General features: G+C 32.2%; 2 protein-coding genes across 2 annotated transcripts in view; one reads left to right on the top strand and one right to left on the bottom strand.

Annotated features, from left to right (window-relative positions):
• Positions 1-18,129, top strand: part of LOC123660327 (cytochrome b5 reductase 4) — an 86,426-nt gene that overhangs the window by 14,941 nt on the left and 53,356 nt on the right. The window contains exon 3 of the mRNA XM_045595430.1: positions 8,360-8,714. Coding sequence (XP_045451386.1) covers positions 8,366-8,714 — 349 coding nt within the window. The 5' untranslated portion in view covers positions 8,360-8,365. The remainder of the gene's footprint in view (positions 1-8,359; positions 8,715-18,129) is intronic.
• Positions 2,014-5,928, bottom strand: LOC123660666 (fatty-acid amide hydrolase 2-like). The gene is made up of 6 exons (XM_045595719.1): positions 5,737-5,928; positions 4,954-5,173; positions 3,821-3,953; positions 3,595-3,719; positions 2,875-3,009; positions 2,014-2,792 (listed from the first exon to the last, which is right to left on the bottom strand). Exons 1-6 carry the CDS (start codon positions 5,926-5,928, stop codon positions 2,014-2,016), a joined length of 1,584 nt encoding a protein of 527 aa, XP_045451675.1.

Raw genomic sequence — 18,129 nt, 5'->3', positions numbered from 1 at the left:
GGTTTAGACCACATGACTAAAGTAAAACTTCTTTAGCTCCATCTAACTTACATAATTATATCTCCTTCTCAACTTCATGTCGCCTCGCCCGATCACGCTTTTCGTAACTCTCTCGTCACGCATTCACCAGCTTACTCCCCAAGTCAAGCGTGCGTGAAGAAGTTTTACTAAAAAATGATGAATGAAATCGGAACGCCTTATTGAATTCTTCGCTCAAAGGAAGGTATTAAATTTCGGGATAAAACGTATCCTGTTTCTTAATTCGTAGTAGGAGTTCAAATCGTGCCTTTTGTTTAAACCTTGTCAGTACATTAGACGTGATGCGTAGCCAACATATAATAAGACAGATAAATGTGAAAAAAGAAATACATTTGTGGTCTTAATGTCGATTTTAGTGTCTTCCAAAAAATTCAAAATCTACTCAAAGTGACAATAGAGTTTTATTACAAGTAAAAATATGATATTGAGAGAGACTGTATTTTACAATACTTGCAATATCTTATAATTATCTAATTATCAATTTCTTCTAGATAAATCGAATTCTTATAAGTAGACCTTATATTTTTCTATAACACAACAATGTACCTATAGCGTGTATATTACAGCGCCTATATTAGCGTGTTTAGAATAAAAACAAAATTAAAAAAAAAATATTAATAATTTGACAAGACCGTGATCGCAGTTTTCAGTGATTCTGCTTTCTACTTCGCATGTAGTGGTTTCGATTTGAGCCTCGAATCGGGATGTGATCTATGTATTTCTTATGAGTAATCTTATATATAAAATTCTCGTGTCACAATGTTAGTTACCATACTCCTCCGAAACGGCTAGACCGATTTTTATGAAATTTTGTATGCATATCGGGTAGGTCTGAGAATCAGCCAACATCTATTTTTCATACCCCTAAGTTAAAAGGGGGAGGGGGACATGAAGGGGGCTAATAACAAATATGACAAAACAACGTTTTCGGTGTCAGCAAGTATTCCAGGTCAAAGATATTTATTCTCATAAGAATTAACAATTCATTTATATGAGAAATACATTGGAAAGAATACATTTTTAAATATCTATACAATTATTCTAGTCGAGCGTGTCGGTAATAAACAATAGTTAATTATACAATATCGTCACAAAAAGCAAAAAGTGGGTAGAAACGTCAATGGTAAGACCGGTCACTATGTAGTAAAAAAAAGCAACAAAAACAGCAAGCGACGAAACATGTTATTTATATGTATTAATCGAAAAAATATAATAGGCAATAATAATTTTTTTTTCCATCACAATCATGTTGATACAATGATACCTTATCTTATTAATGATATAACTATAATACAAAATTTGAAAATGCGTTTTTTTAATATAACTTGGTCCGCAAACAAGCGTACGGCTCACCTGATGGTAAGCGAATACCGTAGCTTATAGACGTCTGCAATACTAGAAGCATTACAAGCGCGTTGCTGACCCTAAAATATGACATGTAAAATATGACCCTATTTGTGAGTATGTAAGTATGTTTGTATATTTATGTATGTATATATGTATAATTTTATATTCTATTGTAATTTATTTCTAATTTCTATAACAATTATTTGTATACTTCCTAACCACTTTTCCTATACCTAAAGGTTGTCTGGAAGAAATCGCTTTGAGGACTCCCGTAAAATCCGAAAAGGTTGTTTCATTATAATGACAAAAATATTTGTTTGGACATCTTATTCTTGTTACATTGTATTCTTAAGAGATACATTTTATTAACAAACATAACGTAAAAGCAATTTTTAGGTAGTTCAAATAATACACAGTAGATAAAATATACGGTTTTTAAACATTCTCTTTGTAAAACTAATGAACAAGTGCTACATATAATACTCAATTTTTTACACTTTATTTATTTATTTATTGTCTTTATTTTGATATAATTGTGAGATAAGTGTTTATAATTTGTATTACATTATTTCATTATATTTATTATATATCGTTCATTATGTTTAATAATATATTTTTCCTATAATTTTATGATTCTATCCACCCACCAAATTCTTTTTCTAAGTCCTCAGCAACAGCTAAACACAGCCTATCATTATCAAGATTCGCTATAACTTGTATTCCAATAGGAACACCATCACTGCTTAATCCCATAGGAACACTTGTTGCGGGCAAACCCAGACTGTTTATTATCGCTGTATACATAAAGTTCATAGGCCTTAATATGGTTTGGTTATGGTATGGTGCAGGTGTTGGGTGCACGGGAAAAATAAATATACCATTATCACCTAACATTTCTTTGAAAATTTCTTTTAAATTATCACCAAAAACCTTATAATATTTAGCATCTTCACTTTTCGTTTTATCAGGTTTAGTAACAGCCAGCGCTGCTAATAGCACAACTAAAGTGTTTTTTGACAATCCCACTAAACTTTTCATTATTTCACGGATGTTTGCGCTGTAGCTGTAATTTTTCATTAAATAATCCCCCATTGGGACCTCGGAAGATGCACTTGATGCTAAATCAGAGAACCAAATTCCAGCAGATACTTTTAGCTCTTCAATATTTTTCTGCTCACTTACAATTTTGTATTTAGTAGCAAAGTACTTTATTATTTTATCTATTGCTGATTTAATTTCTGGATCTACTTTGCTTGTAATGGGAGCATTGTTACTGTATTGGTAGAATACTTTAATTTTTCCTATATCGACAGGTTCGTCTAATTTAAGTTTCTTGCTATTTTCTCCACCTATTACCTTGAGAATATGTTTTAAATCAACGGCGAATTTTGTTAGAGGTCCTATGCCTAGAAGAATTTCGATTTATTTATTTAAAAATATATTTATTTAAAAATAATAGATTATAACAAAAAGTTATTAAAAACTTACATAAAAGTTCATCTACCATATTCGTTTCGGCAATAGGATATTGCCCATGATTAGAAACTACTTTTTTTGATGGCTTGTGTCCAAATACTCCATTGAAATAAGCCGGCATACGAATAGACCCACCAATGTCGGAACCTAAAGTAAAGATTTTCAAAAGAGACAAAGGTGTATTCTTTTGCAAACCATTTTTACATTACATCAACGGGCCTTACTGTACGTATACGTTCACTTTTATTTATTACTAGCGACCCGCCCCGGCTTCGCACGGGTGCAATGCTGATACTAAATATACTACAGAATGTCTTTATTTATAGTGTGAAGCTAGCTTATAGCATGGTTATTAACATAATAACAACAACATTTAAATATGCGTCGTTAGATTACACGTTGTTACAGAGTGCATTGAAGAAATAAAGGTTCAATGCTCGTTCCCCGTAGGTGATAGCGTGATAATATGTAGCCTATATGTTGACCCGACTTCTTAATAATATTTGTGCCAAATTTGAAGTAAATCCATGCCAATCCATTTTTGAGTTTATCCCGGACTTACATACAGACAAACAGACAAAAATTCTAAAAACTATATTTTTGGCTTCGGTGTCGATTGTAGATCACACCCCAAAGTATTCTTTTAAAAAAAATATTCAATGTACAGTTTTGACTATCCTACCATTTTATTATATGTATAGATCTATAGAATTATAAAAATAATTATCTTACCAATTCCAAAGCAACTACCGGCTGCGGCTTGAATACATCCTTCACCGCCTGACGATCCGCCTACAATTCTGGTAGTATTGTAAGGATTACTAGTTCTGCCATATAATTTGTTGTAACTTTCCCACCTATCAAATATACAATTATTGTAGAGAATTATCGTTCCGTAGCAACATTTGTAAAAGCTTTTCCAGGATTTGTTGACGAAAATATTTTGTATAACTCATACCACATGCAAAGTTCTGGAACATTGGTTACTCCAATAATAATGGCACCATTTTCTCGTAACAATGCAATTACTTTAGCATCTTCTTCTGCTAAACAGCACTTTCTTATAAAAATTCCTGCGGTTTGAGGAAGACCTGAAAATAGTTTTATTTGTCAACTGTAAGCTTATCCTATTTTTTTTTTTAAATTAACATCCACGGGCTCAAAATCCCCATGCCTTTTGTTAAACATGTCCTATGTTTGAAAATCATTATTGTGCCAAATAGTATTTTATTGAATAATTTGAAATTTATCTACTTCTAATAAACATACAATCATCAATAGATTTAATTTACTACGAGTAGTTTTTTTTTTTCTCTTGTCGTTCTTTCTATCTTAAAGCAATATTTTTGTACATGTTAAGTAATAGTAAATATTAGTGACAGTCTGTTACAAGCTTTTTTTATACGTGACATTGATGAAATCATATATGCTCATTTGTCACTATTAAAAGCCATTAACCTAAAGAAGAAGAAGAAGAAGAAGCAAGTGTTGTTTTTTTTAACATTAACGATTACTTTACTTACAAAACTCACAGTCACAAGCGGTAAAATTGTTGCGTTTTCGACTTTATTTTTTGTGATACTTGTACTAGAAAAGATTGTTTTGACCATACTGGTGCATTAGTCACAGAAATTGGGTACGGGGCCAGCAATTGCGGCTTCGATTCCACATATAATAAATATTTGTATAGTCTATACAGATGTTCGTTGTGTTCATCTGTGTTTGCGATCAGGTGTCCACTTGGCATAGGATCCAAATCCTTGTGAGGTGGAACTGAACAACTTCTGTGTGACTCATTCAATCAACAAAATTATAAAACTACTGAACTAATTTTCACTGTTTTATTGTAAGAAAATATAATGTCATAGGAAATATACTTGCTTTCTGTTAATTATTTATTATTCATCATTACTATAAGTAGTTATTTATTATTGACATTTTGTTAATGTTATGAATTATTAACATTTTGTTAATGACATGAATAATGATTTAAATATCGAACATTAAATATTTTTACTATCACAATATTCTGTGGAAAATTTTGTATTGTAAAAACATAAATAGTTAATTTATAAAATCTAAAATTTGTACCTTTTACGGAAATGCTATCTTTCGCTGTGAATGGGACCCCCAAAAATGGAGTTTCTTGCATCAGCTGATCAACAGTTTTAGAGCCACTTTGTAAAATTTCGTCGGCTTTTCTTGCTTCTTGTAAAGCTAATTCAAACCGATCTGCCACCAAACAGTTAACTATTGGGTTTATGGCTTTTATTCTTCGAATACAAGCGTCAACTACCTCAACACTAGTTATCTAAAAGATTTTTTTTTTTCATATAGTTTCGTACAGTAATATTGTAATATTGTTAGACCAATCATCGTTTGTTCATCCGTGATGTGAGATACAAAAACATTAGCTTTGTTATACATAATTTTAAAAGAAATAACTCTTATAATATATTATATACATATTAGCTCGTTGTGTGGTTACGGTAGTAAAGAATATAGCCACCCCCTCTCTTCCCGTGGGTGTCGTAAAAGGCGACTAAGGAATAACACAGTTCTACTAACACCTTGGAACTGTTAAAGCCGACCGATGGCGAGATAACCATCCAACTGCTGGGTTCCAAATACACAAATGCCCCCGGCCGAAGACGGGCAACAGGGTCTTTGGTGCGACAAAGCCAGCCTTGCGGTCACCAACCCGCCTGCCCAGCGTGGTGACTATGGACAACACACGTGAGTTCATGCCATTTTTGGCGCCTTTTGTTGAGGTCTATGTCCAGCAGTGGACTGCGATAGGCTGAAGTGATGTGTGATGATATATAAGTAAGTTATATAAGTAAGTTAAGTAAGATATATAAGTAAGTGACTGACCTCTTTGTTTCTTATTTTCCTTGCGACTTCCACAGCCGGTTGTCTCAAAATATCATCTGTAATCGGTGGCATCTTCTTCCCTCTTCTCCAATAGCGTAACTTAAAGAAAACGATTGTAAAGGAGTCTAGCATAACTCGCAATGCACTCATGAATCGTAATTTAAACGGGATTTTTATCTTTGATGTATTCATTTTAGCGGTTTTAAACACTTATTAGGTAATATGAACAGGCACTAAATTAACTAATAATTTTATATAAAACTTAAACACATATGAGCGTAAAAAGTCCTAAATAACAGGTTGGTGCATCACGTTTATTACTCACAACCTAATCATAAGTTGAATCACAAGTTTAATACATAAATTAAAAAAAAAAAAAAAAACTGTTTTACACTAACAAGTAAGGAATAGGTCAGTAAACAATGAATGTTAAATTTTATATGTAAAAGTATCACTATCGCCCAAACTACATTATGTATCGTAAAGCGTTATCGTATTTCTTATCCGGTCTTATCTTGCTTTATTTATTTTCTAACTAACTGGTACCTGCGATTTTGTCTGCGCAGGATTAGTAAGTACTTCGAGTAGCTTATTATCTTCTCAATATCTATCTTTATACCAAAATTCATCAAAATTGGTTCTGTGACATAAAAATTAATTTTTTACTACCAAATGTGCATTAGAAATATACTATCAATTTTTATTGTATTTATGGGTCACTGTTTTTGCGATAATGGCTTACTCATAAAAGATAAATATATGCTGTCGTGGACTTTTTTGTAGGACTAATTAAGATAAACATTTCTCTTATAAATTATATACGTGTAAACTCTACAGTTTTTGCAGCGCACGCCAGAATAGCTCGCAGCTGGCAGATTTTTTTCCGACATACTTGACAATCAACGTTATATTTTGGACAATTCACACACTATATAGCCTATGTGTTATTCTAATGTATAAGCTAAATTATAGTAAACTATCATTAAAATCCATTCGGTAGTTTTTGCGTGAAAGAGGAACAAACATCCATACATCCTACTTACATACATACAAACTTTCGCGTTTATAATATTAATAATAGGATATATTACACTTAAAGGAAGATAGGTGTTTGTCCCGTCTGTTTGCTATCAAATTGTCTACATTTTTTTAATATTCTATAATATTACATACCACGATTGACAGTTTTTAATTTAATGTTTTAAGTTGCACTAGATTTTTTTATTTATATTACCTGCCCTTAGTTTATATTTACATTTTACTATTTGAAAATTTAATGTATCGGAGTATTTTATTATGAAGTTTATTTTATTTTTCTTTACAAACGACTACGACTACAAGATTTTTTTAATGAATGAATTATAAATATTTTTATTTTATGATCGATAACATATGTATATAGGTGACTGGTCAATCAGGATCAGGGATCTCTATCAGGTGTACATGATAACGACTGGGAATGACGGCTTTCCGAGGCACGGCGGGGAGACCCACAAGGACTGCACAAACACCCAGACCACTGCAAACATCTGTATGGCCAATACAAATGTTTATCATGTGCGGGGATCGAACCCGCTATCGCCAGTGCAACAGCCACGAACCGGTGCTGTGACCGTTGCGCCAACGCGTTGTAAAATTAGTGCAAGTAAAAATTATCTAATACTAGCTAACCCAGCCTCGCGTTGTGTAGTTAGTAATAATAATTTATTAAAAATAAAATATACGTAAATTCCATATTCAAACGCGCCATCTATAATCTACAAATAGAAATACGGCGCCATCTACCAGATATCTGAGCAACATAGATGCCGAACCGCCATCTTATAGAGAAACAGAAATACGGCACCATCTACCGAATATCTGTTCAACTTAGATAGCAAATCGCCATCTATTAGGATTTTATAAAAATAACCGATAAATACACACTAATGTCGTCAAAGAATCATTTATTTGGCAATAACAAATATTGAGATCAATAATTGAGATAAACTACCCTCGCTCCTAAGTTGGACCAAATTACAGATGCTTACAAAATTTGATAAAAATTGGTTGAGTAGTTTCGGAGTTTATCGCTAACATACAACGTGACACGAAATTTTTATATATATGTAACGGTATCGCTATATCGCCCAGGTGACATCGCGTAGTAAAGCGTTATCGTATTTATTATCCAGTCATATCGTTGTTCTGTTGAACTAGCAAATATTACACGAATAGGTTAATTTATTATCTAGGTATTTGTTTCGTGTGTTTGCTACGTATTATTCTAAGGTCTATTAACTCTTTTTAAGATTATAAAATTTAGTATAATAGATACTTTTTTTTTTAATTTATAGTATTTTAAGATGTAACAGTTGTTCAATCATTCCAAGTTTCATGCTAAAACTCGTGCTGAAATGTTTAAACAATTAGATTTATTGCGTTTTGTCTGCCAAATATTTTATTTTCTATTTGTGAACTATTTTTATAGATAGCTATGAAGAAATAGTACATAATACTGAAAATATTTTCGTCAATATCTTTAATTATACTATATTGAAGTGTACGGATAAATTGTTGCAATATTTTTAAGCATCTTAAAAACCTTACATTGCTGTAATGTATTTTTTTTTTCTATTTACAGATCGATATGTCTGATACGCTACAAAACGAAGAAACAGCACCTACAATAAATAATTCGCTTAAAATATCTCTGCCCACCGTTCTATGCACAGACGCTGCAGATGATCCGTCTTTGCATGTAGCAAAATCTTTTGTAACTTCAGAATCAAAATTATCTCTTCCATCTAATTTTGGTACACCAACTTCGCCATTACGAATATCATCACCGGTATCTTTGCCTACATCTCCTACTCCATTTTCAAAAGCACCGCTTCAGACCCGCTCAAACAAATCCTTAGATGATCCTTCACAGTTATCGGAGAAAAAACAATCAAGCACTATGAAAAAACCTGCAATCAACACAGGATCTGCTACTGGTAAGTTTTTCCCTTATCTTATACTATGTAATGAAATTTATAGGCCATATTTTAGAAATAGTATACCTGTGTCAGAGTAGCAAATAAAAATTGTATTTTATTTTAGTTAAGATTTATTTACGATTCAACGATCACGATTCAGTCTGTGACATCATACTGCTGGGCATATACCCCTTTCTCCGTGCAGGTGGAGGATTGGAGCTTAATCCACATCCACATCCACTGCGGGTTGGCGGATATGTTCGCTGTCAGCTATTTACGATAGCAAATGGGACCGACGGTCTAACGTGCTCCTCGGACAGACATTCAAACCGGAAAAACAATTGTACAAATACAAATATCCATCCCGAGCGGGAATCGAACCAGCAAACCGTCGGTGTTTTAGGCGACTACTCGCACTAGTACACCAGAGCGGTTGGAAACAACAGCAGATATAGGAACAGCTACAAATATAAAGGTATATTAGTGAATATTGAACCAATCAATTGTAGTTGTACTATTGAAAACTGTATCTATTAGGTATATAGTTCAAATTTTTAGTCTCGAGTATCATCGAGTATAAGGAAAAGCGAAACTAGAGCCTCAATTATAATGCAAACGGGACGAGTTTTGTAGTTTTTTGAACAGAAATTGCGCTTCGAGACTAATGCAAACCTTTATTTAGTGGAAATTAAATGAAAAGGTTGAAATATAAAATTAAGTAAATAAGGTCTAATGTCATTTCGTAGGCTATAAAATTGGCATGTCTCCTATATATGCGTTGGCAATTTTATTTGCTTTTCTATTAAATGACGAAAACTGAAAATATAATATCCTCATCGCAAGGCCGCAGTCGAGCGCAGAGCGCGGCCGGCGCCAGGCGTGCTGTCGCGTTGTTTCTGGTTTCTCATACACTTTAGATTTATTGGCTGCGTAAGAACTAGTGAAGCTTTTATGAGTCAATCACTTAACGAGACAATCATTATCTTTATACACGTAAAATACGTAAATAAAGAAGTGGTATTTGGTTAACCATATAAGGGTCTCTAAAAATAATGGAAAATTTCATGTTATTCAAAAACATTGAAGAAGATGTTTGAATTTGCGTTTCATGTCATGTCATATAAAATTTGTAGATGTTTAAGTATGCACTGTGAACATTTGTAATTATGCCGTGTTGTGGGTGCTGGTGGAACGGCAGACAGAGACATCGACCGCCAGACGGTACCTCAGGTTATTTCCCTAACATATGAACAAAATTGTTATTCATTTGCTATTTTTAGACATCATTTTTATTACTGAAATAAAAAAAGTCTAATGAATTTTCTTTTAATGTTTATTTTATCTTTGTTTGTATTTTATTTCATCTCTAAAATACAAACCTTACTTGCTCGAGGAATGTTCGATAAACAGAGTACAGATTAATTCGGTTTTTGAGAATTAGTGAAGTTACTCGTGGAATAAACATACGTAAATATTGTATATCCCTTAGAAACATAATAATTAATAAATGTGTATGTTATTCCAAATGATAACAAATGATAATGATATCTGGATCCAGATAGATCTGTCTGGATTCCAGATACAATAACTACAATATACAATCATCGCTTATTATTTGGAACTTTCAGCAGGGATTGCATAAGCTGGCAATATTAAATTATATATATATATATATATATATATATATATATTGTCAATAAATAAAATTCATAACGACAACTTAATTATTTTTTACATAATCCGAGCAGACATAAATTAGGCCATTAATTATAAAATAAATACAATGAAATACTCCTCGCGTTAATTTATAGTAGTAAATGTACTTGAATATATTCATGCCAAAATAATAAATTGAAATTGAAAAGTATTAAACCGCGTACACGTTTAATTATGGGTAGTTCTCGAAATTAATATTATGAATATCGCGTTAGTTAATTATTAATTTTAATGTATTCATAGAGAATTCATATAACGAATGATTGAGTGGATGCCTGGCTGCCTGTTTCCGGAAGTTATATTAGTAAAATTTTTGACTAGTTCTCCAATTTATGCATGTTTGAGTAACTTAAACTTATGATATAATTATATTTATAGCTTTCATCTAAATATTACCAGACATTAAATTGTTACGAAATGTTGTAAGTTTGTAACTATTAATTTCATCGTCATAAAACTTTAACACTTATGTTTAGGCTTGTACCAAAAATATATTAACAACTGGTTCGATATATGTATTTAAAATTGGTTCGTTATTGCGAGAAACAATATTTCTAAAAATTGCGGCTTACATAAACTGATTTTTTTGTTTGTGCATTTTTATTTTTTTTATTTATATTGCTTTTTGGTTAAACCCTAATGAGGCGTTAATTGTAAAACACATTGATGGATGGTACCCATCAACTCTACCTAAATACGCAATAAGACAACGGTATGCTTGGATCAGTTACTGCGAATGAACATAAGATGTGTTTTGCAATAAATATACTGGTATACGAGACCCGAAAAGTGATGAGGATAAATTGAAAATCATCAAATAGACAGATTCGTTAACAATCCCCCTGGGAGCAAACCCTGATTTCAGGTCAAATAATATACTCACTAAATGGCACTACGACAAATAGAAATTTAAACGCGCAAGGATAGTCTCTTTTGAAACTCTTTTTTGAATGATCTTATATTATTCTTAACACCGTTTCGAGATACAACATATTACTAGAAATGTTCAAACATTACAGCCTATACAGTCCACTGCTGGACATAGGCCTCCACAAGTTTACGCCAAAAATAACGTGAACTCATGTGTTTTGCCATAGTCACCACGCTGGGCAGGCGGGTTGATGACCGCAGTACTGGCTTTGTCGCACCGAAGACGCTGCTGCCCGTCTTCGGCCTGTGTATTTCAAAGCCAGCAGTTGGATGGTTATCCCGCCATCGGTCGGCTTCTTAAGTTCCAAGGTGGTTGTGGAACCTTGTTATCCCTTAGTCGCCTCTTACGACACCCACGGGAAGAGAAGGGGTGGCTAAATTCTTTAGTGCCGTAGCCACACAGCACTAGAAATGTTCAAAATTTACTAAAAAAAAATGTGTGTCTCAGCTCCGTTATAGGCGACTGGAATTGATTCCTTAAAAACGATTACCTCAATATTTAAAAACTAAAAATTGCCATTTTATGAATTAAATTATAATTTAGTAATTAAAATACTCGCAATGAACTCTAAAAACAAAACATAAATAGACGTTTGATATTCGTATCGGTTCAGGAAATGCTGTACTATATTGCATATACAGCTAAAAGCGCTGTAAACTATCACTCTCAGCGTTACTGCCCAGCGTTGTTTCACATGATTCCACTCTCAATATTTTTTATACTTAGCGCCAAGGTAGGTCGCCTAGGAAGCCAAGGTATCTTCAAGGTTGTTCACCACAACTACATGTTACATATTAAACATATTTTAAGATAATTACAGATTGTGAAGCACAATGGGCGGACTTACGGCTATTAGTAATTTCTTCCAGACAACACAAATTAATTCAACTTTTTCTGATGTTCTGACTAACTGACTAACAGTATTTGTTTATTTTCGCTTTTATAGTCAAAACCGATATCACTTTAAAAATACGACTCAAACATAAATAAAAAACGTTAGTTAATACTGTCTAGAAATTCATATGTACCGAATATATTGCATGAGTATTTTTATGGATTGTTCCTTTTTAGTTGGTTGCATGACAGAATACATTATAATGGTACCATATTGGTTGAGTGTTGAATCATATCCATTAGACGATGGTCCCTGTACAAAGCAGTATACTCTTACAATTTGTCACCGGAGTAACTAGTCAAATTTATCCTTATAATGTTTTGTTGTGTTTTCTCTAAAGGAATATATAGAAGTGATTCGTCTTCATCAAATTCTAGCTTATCAAGTAAGTTTAATAGTTCATTATATATAGTTTAATAGTACATTTACGTTTAACGATTGTAACCATATGTTTTTATTGAGATACTTATAGAGTCGTAATTTAAATTGATGTTTATCAATTTAAATTCCGACTTTATATTACAGCGTCTTATAATCATAAATTCATAAGTTAACATTATCTATTACTATTTTCTTATTTGAGTAGTTTCGGTTTCATCGATTTCATATTTAAATAATTTAGGTTTTATTAATTTAAATTGTGACTAATGTTTTAAAGCTGCTTGTGATAATATCATACTTTGACATAATCCATTTGTATTATGTTCGTATACGTAATCTTTTTTTTTTCAGTTTCGCCACATTTATTAGATTGATATTTATTTATTTATCATTAGTATGATATTTCAAGATAAACGTATCTTGTATTTGTAAAATAAGTATTGAAAAATTCAATACTTTTTTAGTTTAATAGTAACAAATAAACCTTTCTCATTTTTTGTCTAAACCCATAGTTCACTTTACTTGTACGATTTAAAGGCTTCATATGCACTTATGACGTGTGTTATATAACATATTAAAAATACTTGTAAATTCTGCTAAATTCGGAACGAAGATTTTATTGAGAAACTTCAGCAAAATTAATGGTATATCTTTTTAAAGTTATAAAAACATTACTTGATGAATATAAATTTAATCGTCTGTCCTAGATGGGATTCAGCTTTACTAAGTCTGCTCATCTTTAGTAGTATACTAAAATTAATATACTTATAATAGAGCATGCTCTATACCTAGATATATGAAGAGTTGAACTTGGTATTTACGCAATAACGAAGTATTTTCCTTACTTAAAACATATTATCAATGAAAACCGAGTTTGCTTTAGACCACACGACTGAAGTAAAACTTCTTTAGCTCCATCTAACTTATATCTCCCTCTCAAATTCCTCTCGCCCCGAACTTCGACCGAAATCTTTCGTAACGCTCTCGTCACGTATTCATCAGCTTACTCACCAAGTCAAGCGTGCGTAAAGAAGTTTTACTTCAAAAATGTAGATAAGATCCAACGCTATTTGTTTTATTCTGTAAATTTATACTTTACGAATAGCAGCCAGAATAAAGGTTCAAGACAATGGGTCATGAATATACATATTATGTACCTGTACACTTGTACTGGCCATACAGGTGTTTGCCGTGGTCTGGATGTTTGTGCAGTCCTTGTGGGTCTCCCCGAAGTGCCTCGGAGAGCACGGTTAAGCCGTCGGTTCCGGTTGTTATCATGTACACCTGATAGCGATCGTTACTCATAGTAGGGAATATATCCGCCAACCCGCATTGGAGTAGCGTGGTGGATTAAGCTCTGATCCTTCTCCTACATGGGGAAAGAGGCCTGTGCCCAGTAGTGGGATATTACAGGCTGAATCGAATATACATATACCTACAATACCATCAAATCTTAGTAACACAATGTGACGGCCTTAGGCTCGACCCTAAATCCTTCTTAATTATAATAACATCTAAAATACTATTTTTTCCACTTTTGTTGTATAGATATGTAATTTTTTTAAATAAGTATACACTATATTATAAAAATTTAGTATAAAAATTGTATTAATTAATAACTTAAGCTTTTTATTAGGCTATTAGCCGTGAAGTACGTATTCCCAAAGGAATAATGTAGGTAAACTTTCCTTAGAATTAGTAACTATATTTTGTAGTTAAAACTTAAAGGTACAATTTGTGCACTGACCGTTGCTTTTCTCACTGCTTGTGGATAAAAAGTTAATTGGTTCGCGTAGCCACTCCCGTGGGTCGTTGTGTTGTGGACTTTAATTATTCCATTTGCATTTATTACGTAAAAGTGCTTTTCAGTAAAGTTATACTGTTAATAATAAGGTAACTTGAATCCTTTAGCTGGCTAAAATTAACCGTATTTTTAACATAATAGGAAAATAAAAATTATATGATGTGTACTCGTATAACTGTATTTTATTTTCGTCTGATTACTGAGCTAGATTTTATAGCTAGCTAAGGGAAGTTTCAAATAACATAAAATTAAACCATATAATATTCTAATTTTGAGTGTCCTAAGCACAGAGTATTTCTGTGGCCTGTGGTCCTAAGCCTCCCTGAAACGTTCAAGTTTTTTTTTTCGGAACATCAGGCTAGCCATTCACTAGGCTATTAATGTTTAGATTTATATTTTGTAGGTAAATAAATAAAATAGAGATGGTATCATATTTTCTCTTTTTTTTTATTTTTTATTTTAATTTAGGGACTTTTGTCAGCAAGGTTGATAATTGAAATCGTAATTGAATAATTTCACAGGAGTATGTAATATATGAATAAATTTTAATAATGTGGGCAGGTAAATACAACAAATGTCTTTTAAACACTTACAATTATTATTAAACTTAGTATGCGTTATAAAGCTGAAAGAGTTTTCTTTTAACAATTTACATATGTATTATACTTCGTTCATGTATGACTTTCCGTACCTAACTTTAATACAACAGAATGATGGCAACCGAGTTTTATTCGTGTTAAATGGGCCACCTCTTAAGATTAATGATATATCACACTGCCGTTCCTACTGAGCAGAAATCGGATAATATACGTTAGTAAAGTTTTAGTACCACTTCGATAAATTAGTTTATCTAGTAGGTAAGAAAAGCGAGTATTTTAAAGACGACTTTAAGCTCTTAGGTATACCTATGCTACCTGGCTGCTATGATTGGCAAACAGTCATATTATATTCTATGAAAATTTTGTTGTTGCAAAGATAGCCAGCCTCACTGCCAGACTAGCTGCAGGCCGGTCTCTTTTTAACCGACTTCCAAAAAAGGAGGAGGTTCTCAATTCGACTGTATTTTTTTTTTTTTTTTATGTATGTTACATCAGAACTTTTGACCGGGTAGACCGATTTCGACAAATTTTGTTTTAATCGAAAGGTGGTGTGTGCCAATTGGTCCCATTTAAATTTATTTGAGATCTAACAACTACTTTTCGAGTTGTATCTAATAATGCGTTTTTACTTGACGCTTTTTTCGTCGACCTACGTTATATTATACCGCATAACTTTCTACTGGATATACCGATTTTGATAATTCTTTTTTTGTTGGAAAGGGGATATCCCTAGTTTGGTACCGTGATAAGAAAACCAGGATCTGATGATGGGATCCCAGAGAAATCGAGGGAAACTCTCGAAAATCTGTAATAACTTTTTACTGGGTGTACCGATTTTGATAATTTTTAATTTAATCGAAAGCTGATGTTTATCATGTCAGATATAAATTTTATCGAGATCTGATAACTACTTTTTGAGTAATCTTTGATAACGCGTAGTTGCTTGACTATTTTTTCGTCGATCTACGTTGTATTACTTGTCGATGTAATTGAAGTCCGTTTTTTTTTCGTTTGCGTGCAAACACAATTATATGTAATTCAATTGGCATTGTACATTAAATTTTGTAACGTTCTTAGTTATTCTCATCTTCTTTTCTTCTCATCTATTTTATATAAAATCGTCCATATAACAAATTTATTAAATATCTTACAAATATAGACAATTATTCTTACAAATATCGACTTTTCCTTTTAAAAATGTGTACATTCGTAGTAATTTAAATAGCATTTCGAATTTTCTCTTTAATTCGATAATATTTTGAGAATAATAAATCAGAAAGTTCTGACAATTTTAAATTGTAATTTTACTGAAGAGCCTCTTTATGTTTATCCACCGTATAGATTACATTTATTATATCGGAGACTTTAACTTCTGTCGCTCGTAAATAATTAATTTCCAACTTAGATTTATTTAGGCCTATTGCTTACAGCCGTAGACTGCATCTTCAAATACTCAAGCAAAAACAAGTCTAGAAAACATTTTAATATATACTTATAGAACTGTATACAAAAAAGAAAATACACGCAAATACAACATATATAATAATGGTAAATCAATAAAACTATGTGAGACGGAAACGGATAGTTACATAATTTGTTAATTTTTAATTGATGAAAACCCATACAGGGTAGATAACATTCGACATTACACATTTTTATAAGAATACTAGCTGACCCCGCAAACGTTGTTTTGCCATATATGTTATTAACCCCCTTAATCCCCCCCTCTTATAACTTAGAGGTATGAAAAATAGATGTTGGCCGATTCTCAGACCTACCAGATATGCATTAAAAATTACATAAAAATCGGTCCAGCCGTTTCGGAGGAGTATTTTAACTAAGATGGTGCCACGAGAATTTTATATATAAGATAAATATACATATATACATTCAAGTAGAAACTTTGACGTTAACAAATTATAAAGCTACCTTCCTTTTGTATGAGTATGAGAACTCATTAATGGCATTATAGACTATCGACTCCATTACGTTTTAATTAGAAACGCTCACTCAAAACATAACTTGATCAATTATATGTTAACATTGTAAACTGAGAACAAATAATTTACATATTTTAGATTACTCTGTTGTATTTACCATTTATTTATGCAAACAGCTCAATTTTAAACCGTTCCTATTGGGGAAAAACATGAATTAGATATTGTTTTTAACCGACTTCCAAAAAAGGAGGAGGTTCTCAATTCGACTGTATTTTTTTTTACTCGACTGCCAAGGAAGGGTTATGTTTTTCGCGCGTATCTTGTATGTATGTATGTTTGTATGTAATATTCTTTACTACCTCATATTTCCAGAACCACTGAACGGATTTACATAATTGAGGTATCGTTAGGTTCGTCTTAGCTGCCCAAGTGTTCTTAGCTAGGTGACATTAAAAAAAAATCAAACATGGCAGCTGCGCGAAGCCGTTGTAGTTAGTGAAAAAAATTTTTTTTCTCGAATACTACAATATGGGTATCAAATTGAAGGGCAAAATACAAGGATTTTAAAAAGGTATATCATGATTATTATAACCGTAATACTAATAAAGAAATACAATATTAAAGTTTAAAAAATGTGGACTTTGTTCTTTCCCACGCCTATGCCATGCTAAACTCGCCTCCTAGGCGACGATCAACTTCGGGGTGTAGCCTTTCTAATAAAATACAATGGTTAAAAAAAAACATACAATTAAAATTACAAATAAAAATTAATAAATGTCACACCAATTTACAATTACATTAATAAAATCAATAACAGATACATAATACCAAATACAAACAAATAATTTTAATAATAATTTCATTATTTTAAAACTAATAGTTGTTGACTTAAGCAGTCACCTATTTGCTAAAGGTCAGGCTTACGTTGCTTTGAGCAGAGTGAGATCTCTTTCTCCGGGCTTGCTATCAGTTCTCTTGACCCTAAAAAATTACTTAATCAACCACATGATGTAAACTGTTTTAAATGAATTGAACCGATTACGTAATTTGTCTGACTAAAAAGACATAAATAAAATAATAATTAAAAAAAAAAACAAAAAACCCGCCTGCGTGAAGAACAACTAATAGAAAATCAACTTAAAAAGCTGGAACAAGATAAAAATTCAA

The sequence above is a fragment of the Melitaea cinxia genome, chromosome 15 (genome assembly GCF_905220565.1).
Source record: "Melitaea cinxia chromosome 15, ilMelCinx1.1, whole genome shotgun sequence".
NCBI classification, from domain to species: domain Eukaryota; kingdom Metazoa; phylum Arthropoda; class Insecta; order Lepidoptera; family Nymphalidae; genus Melitaea; species Melitaea cinxia.
Note: the sequence above shows the minus strand (reverse complement) of the source record. Positions and strands in the feature narration are given on the sequence as shown.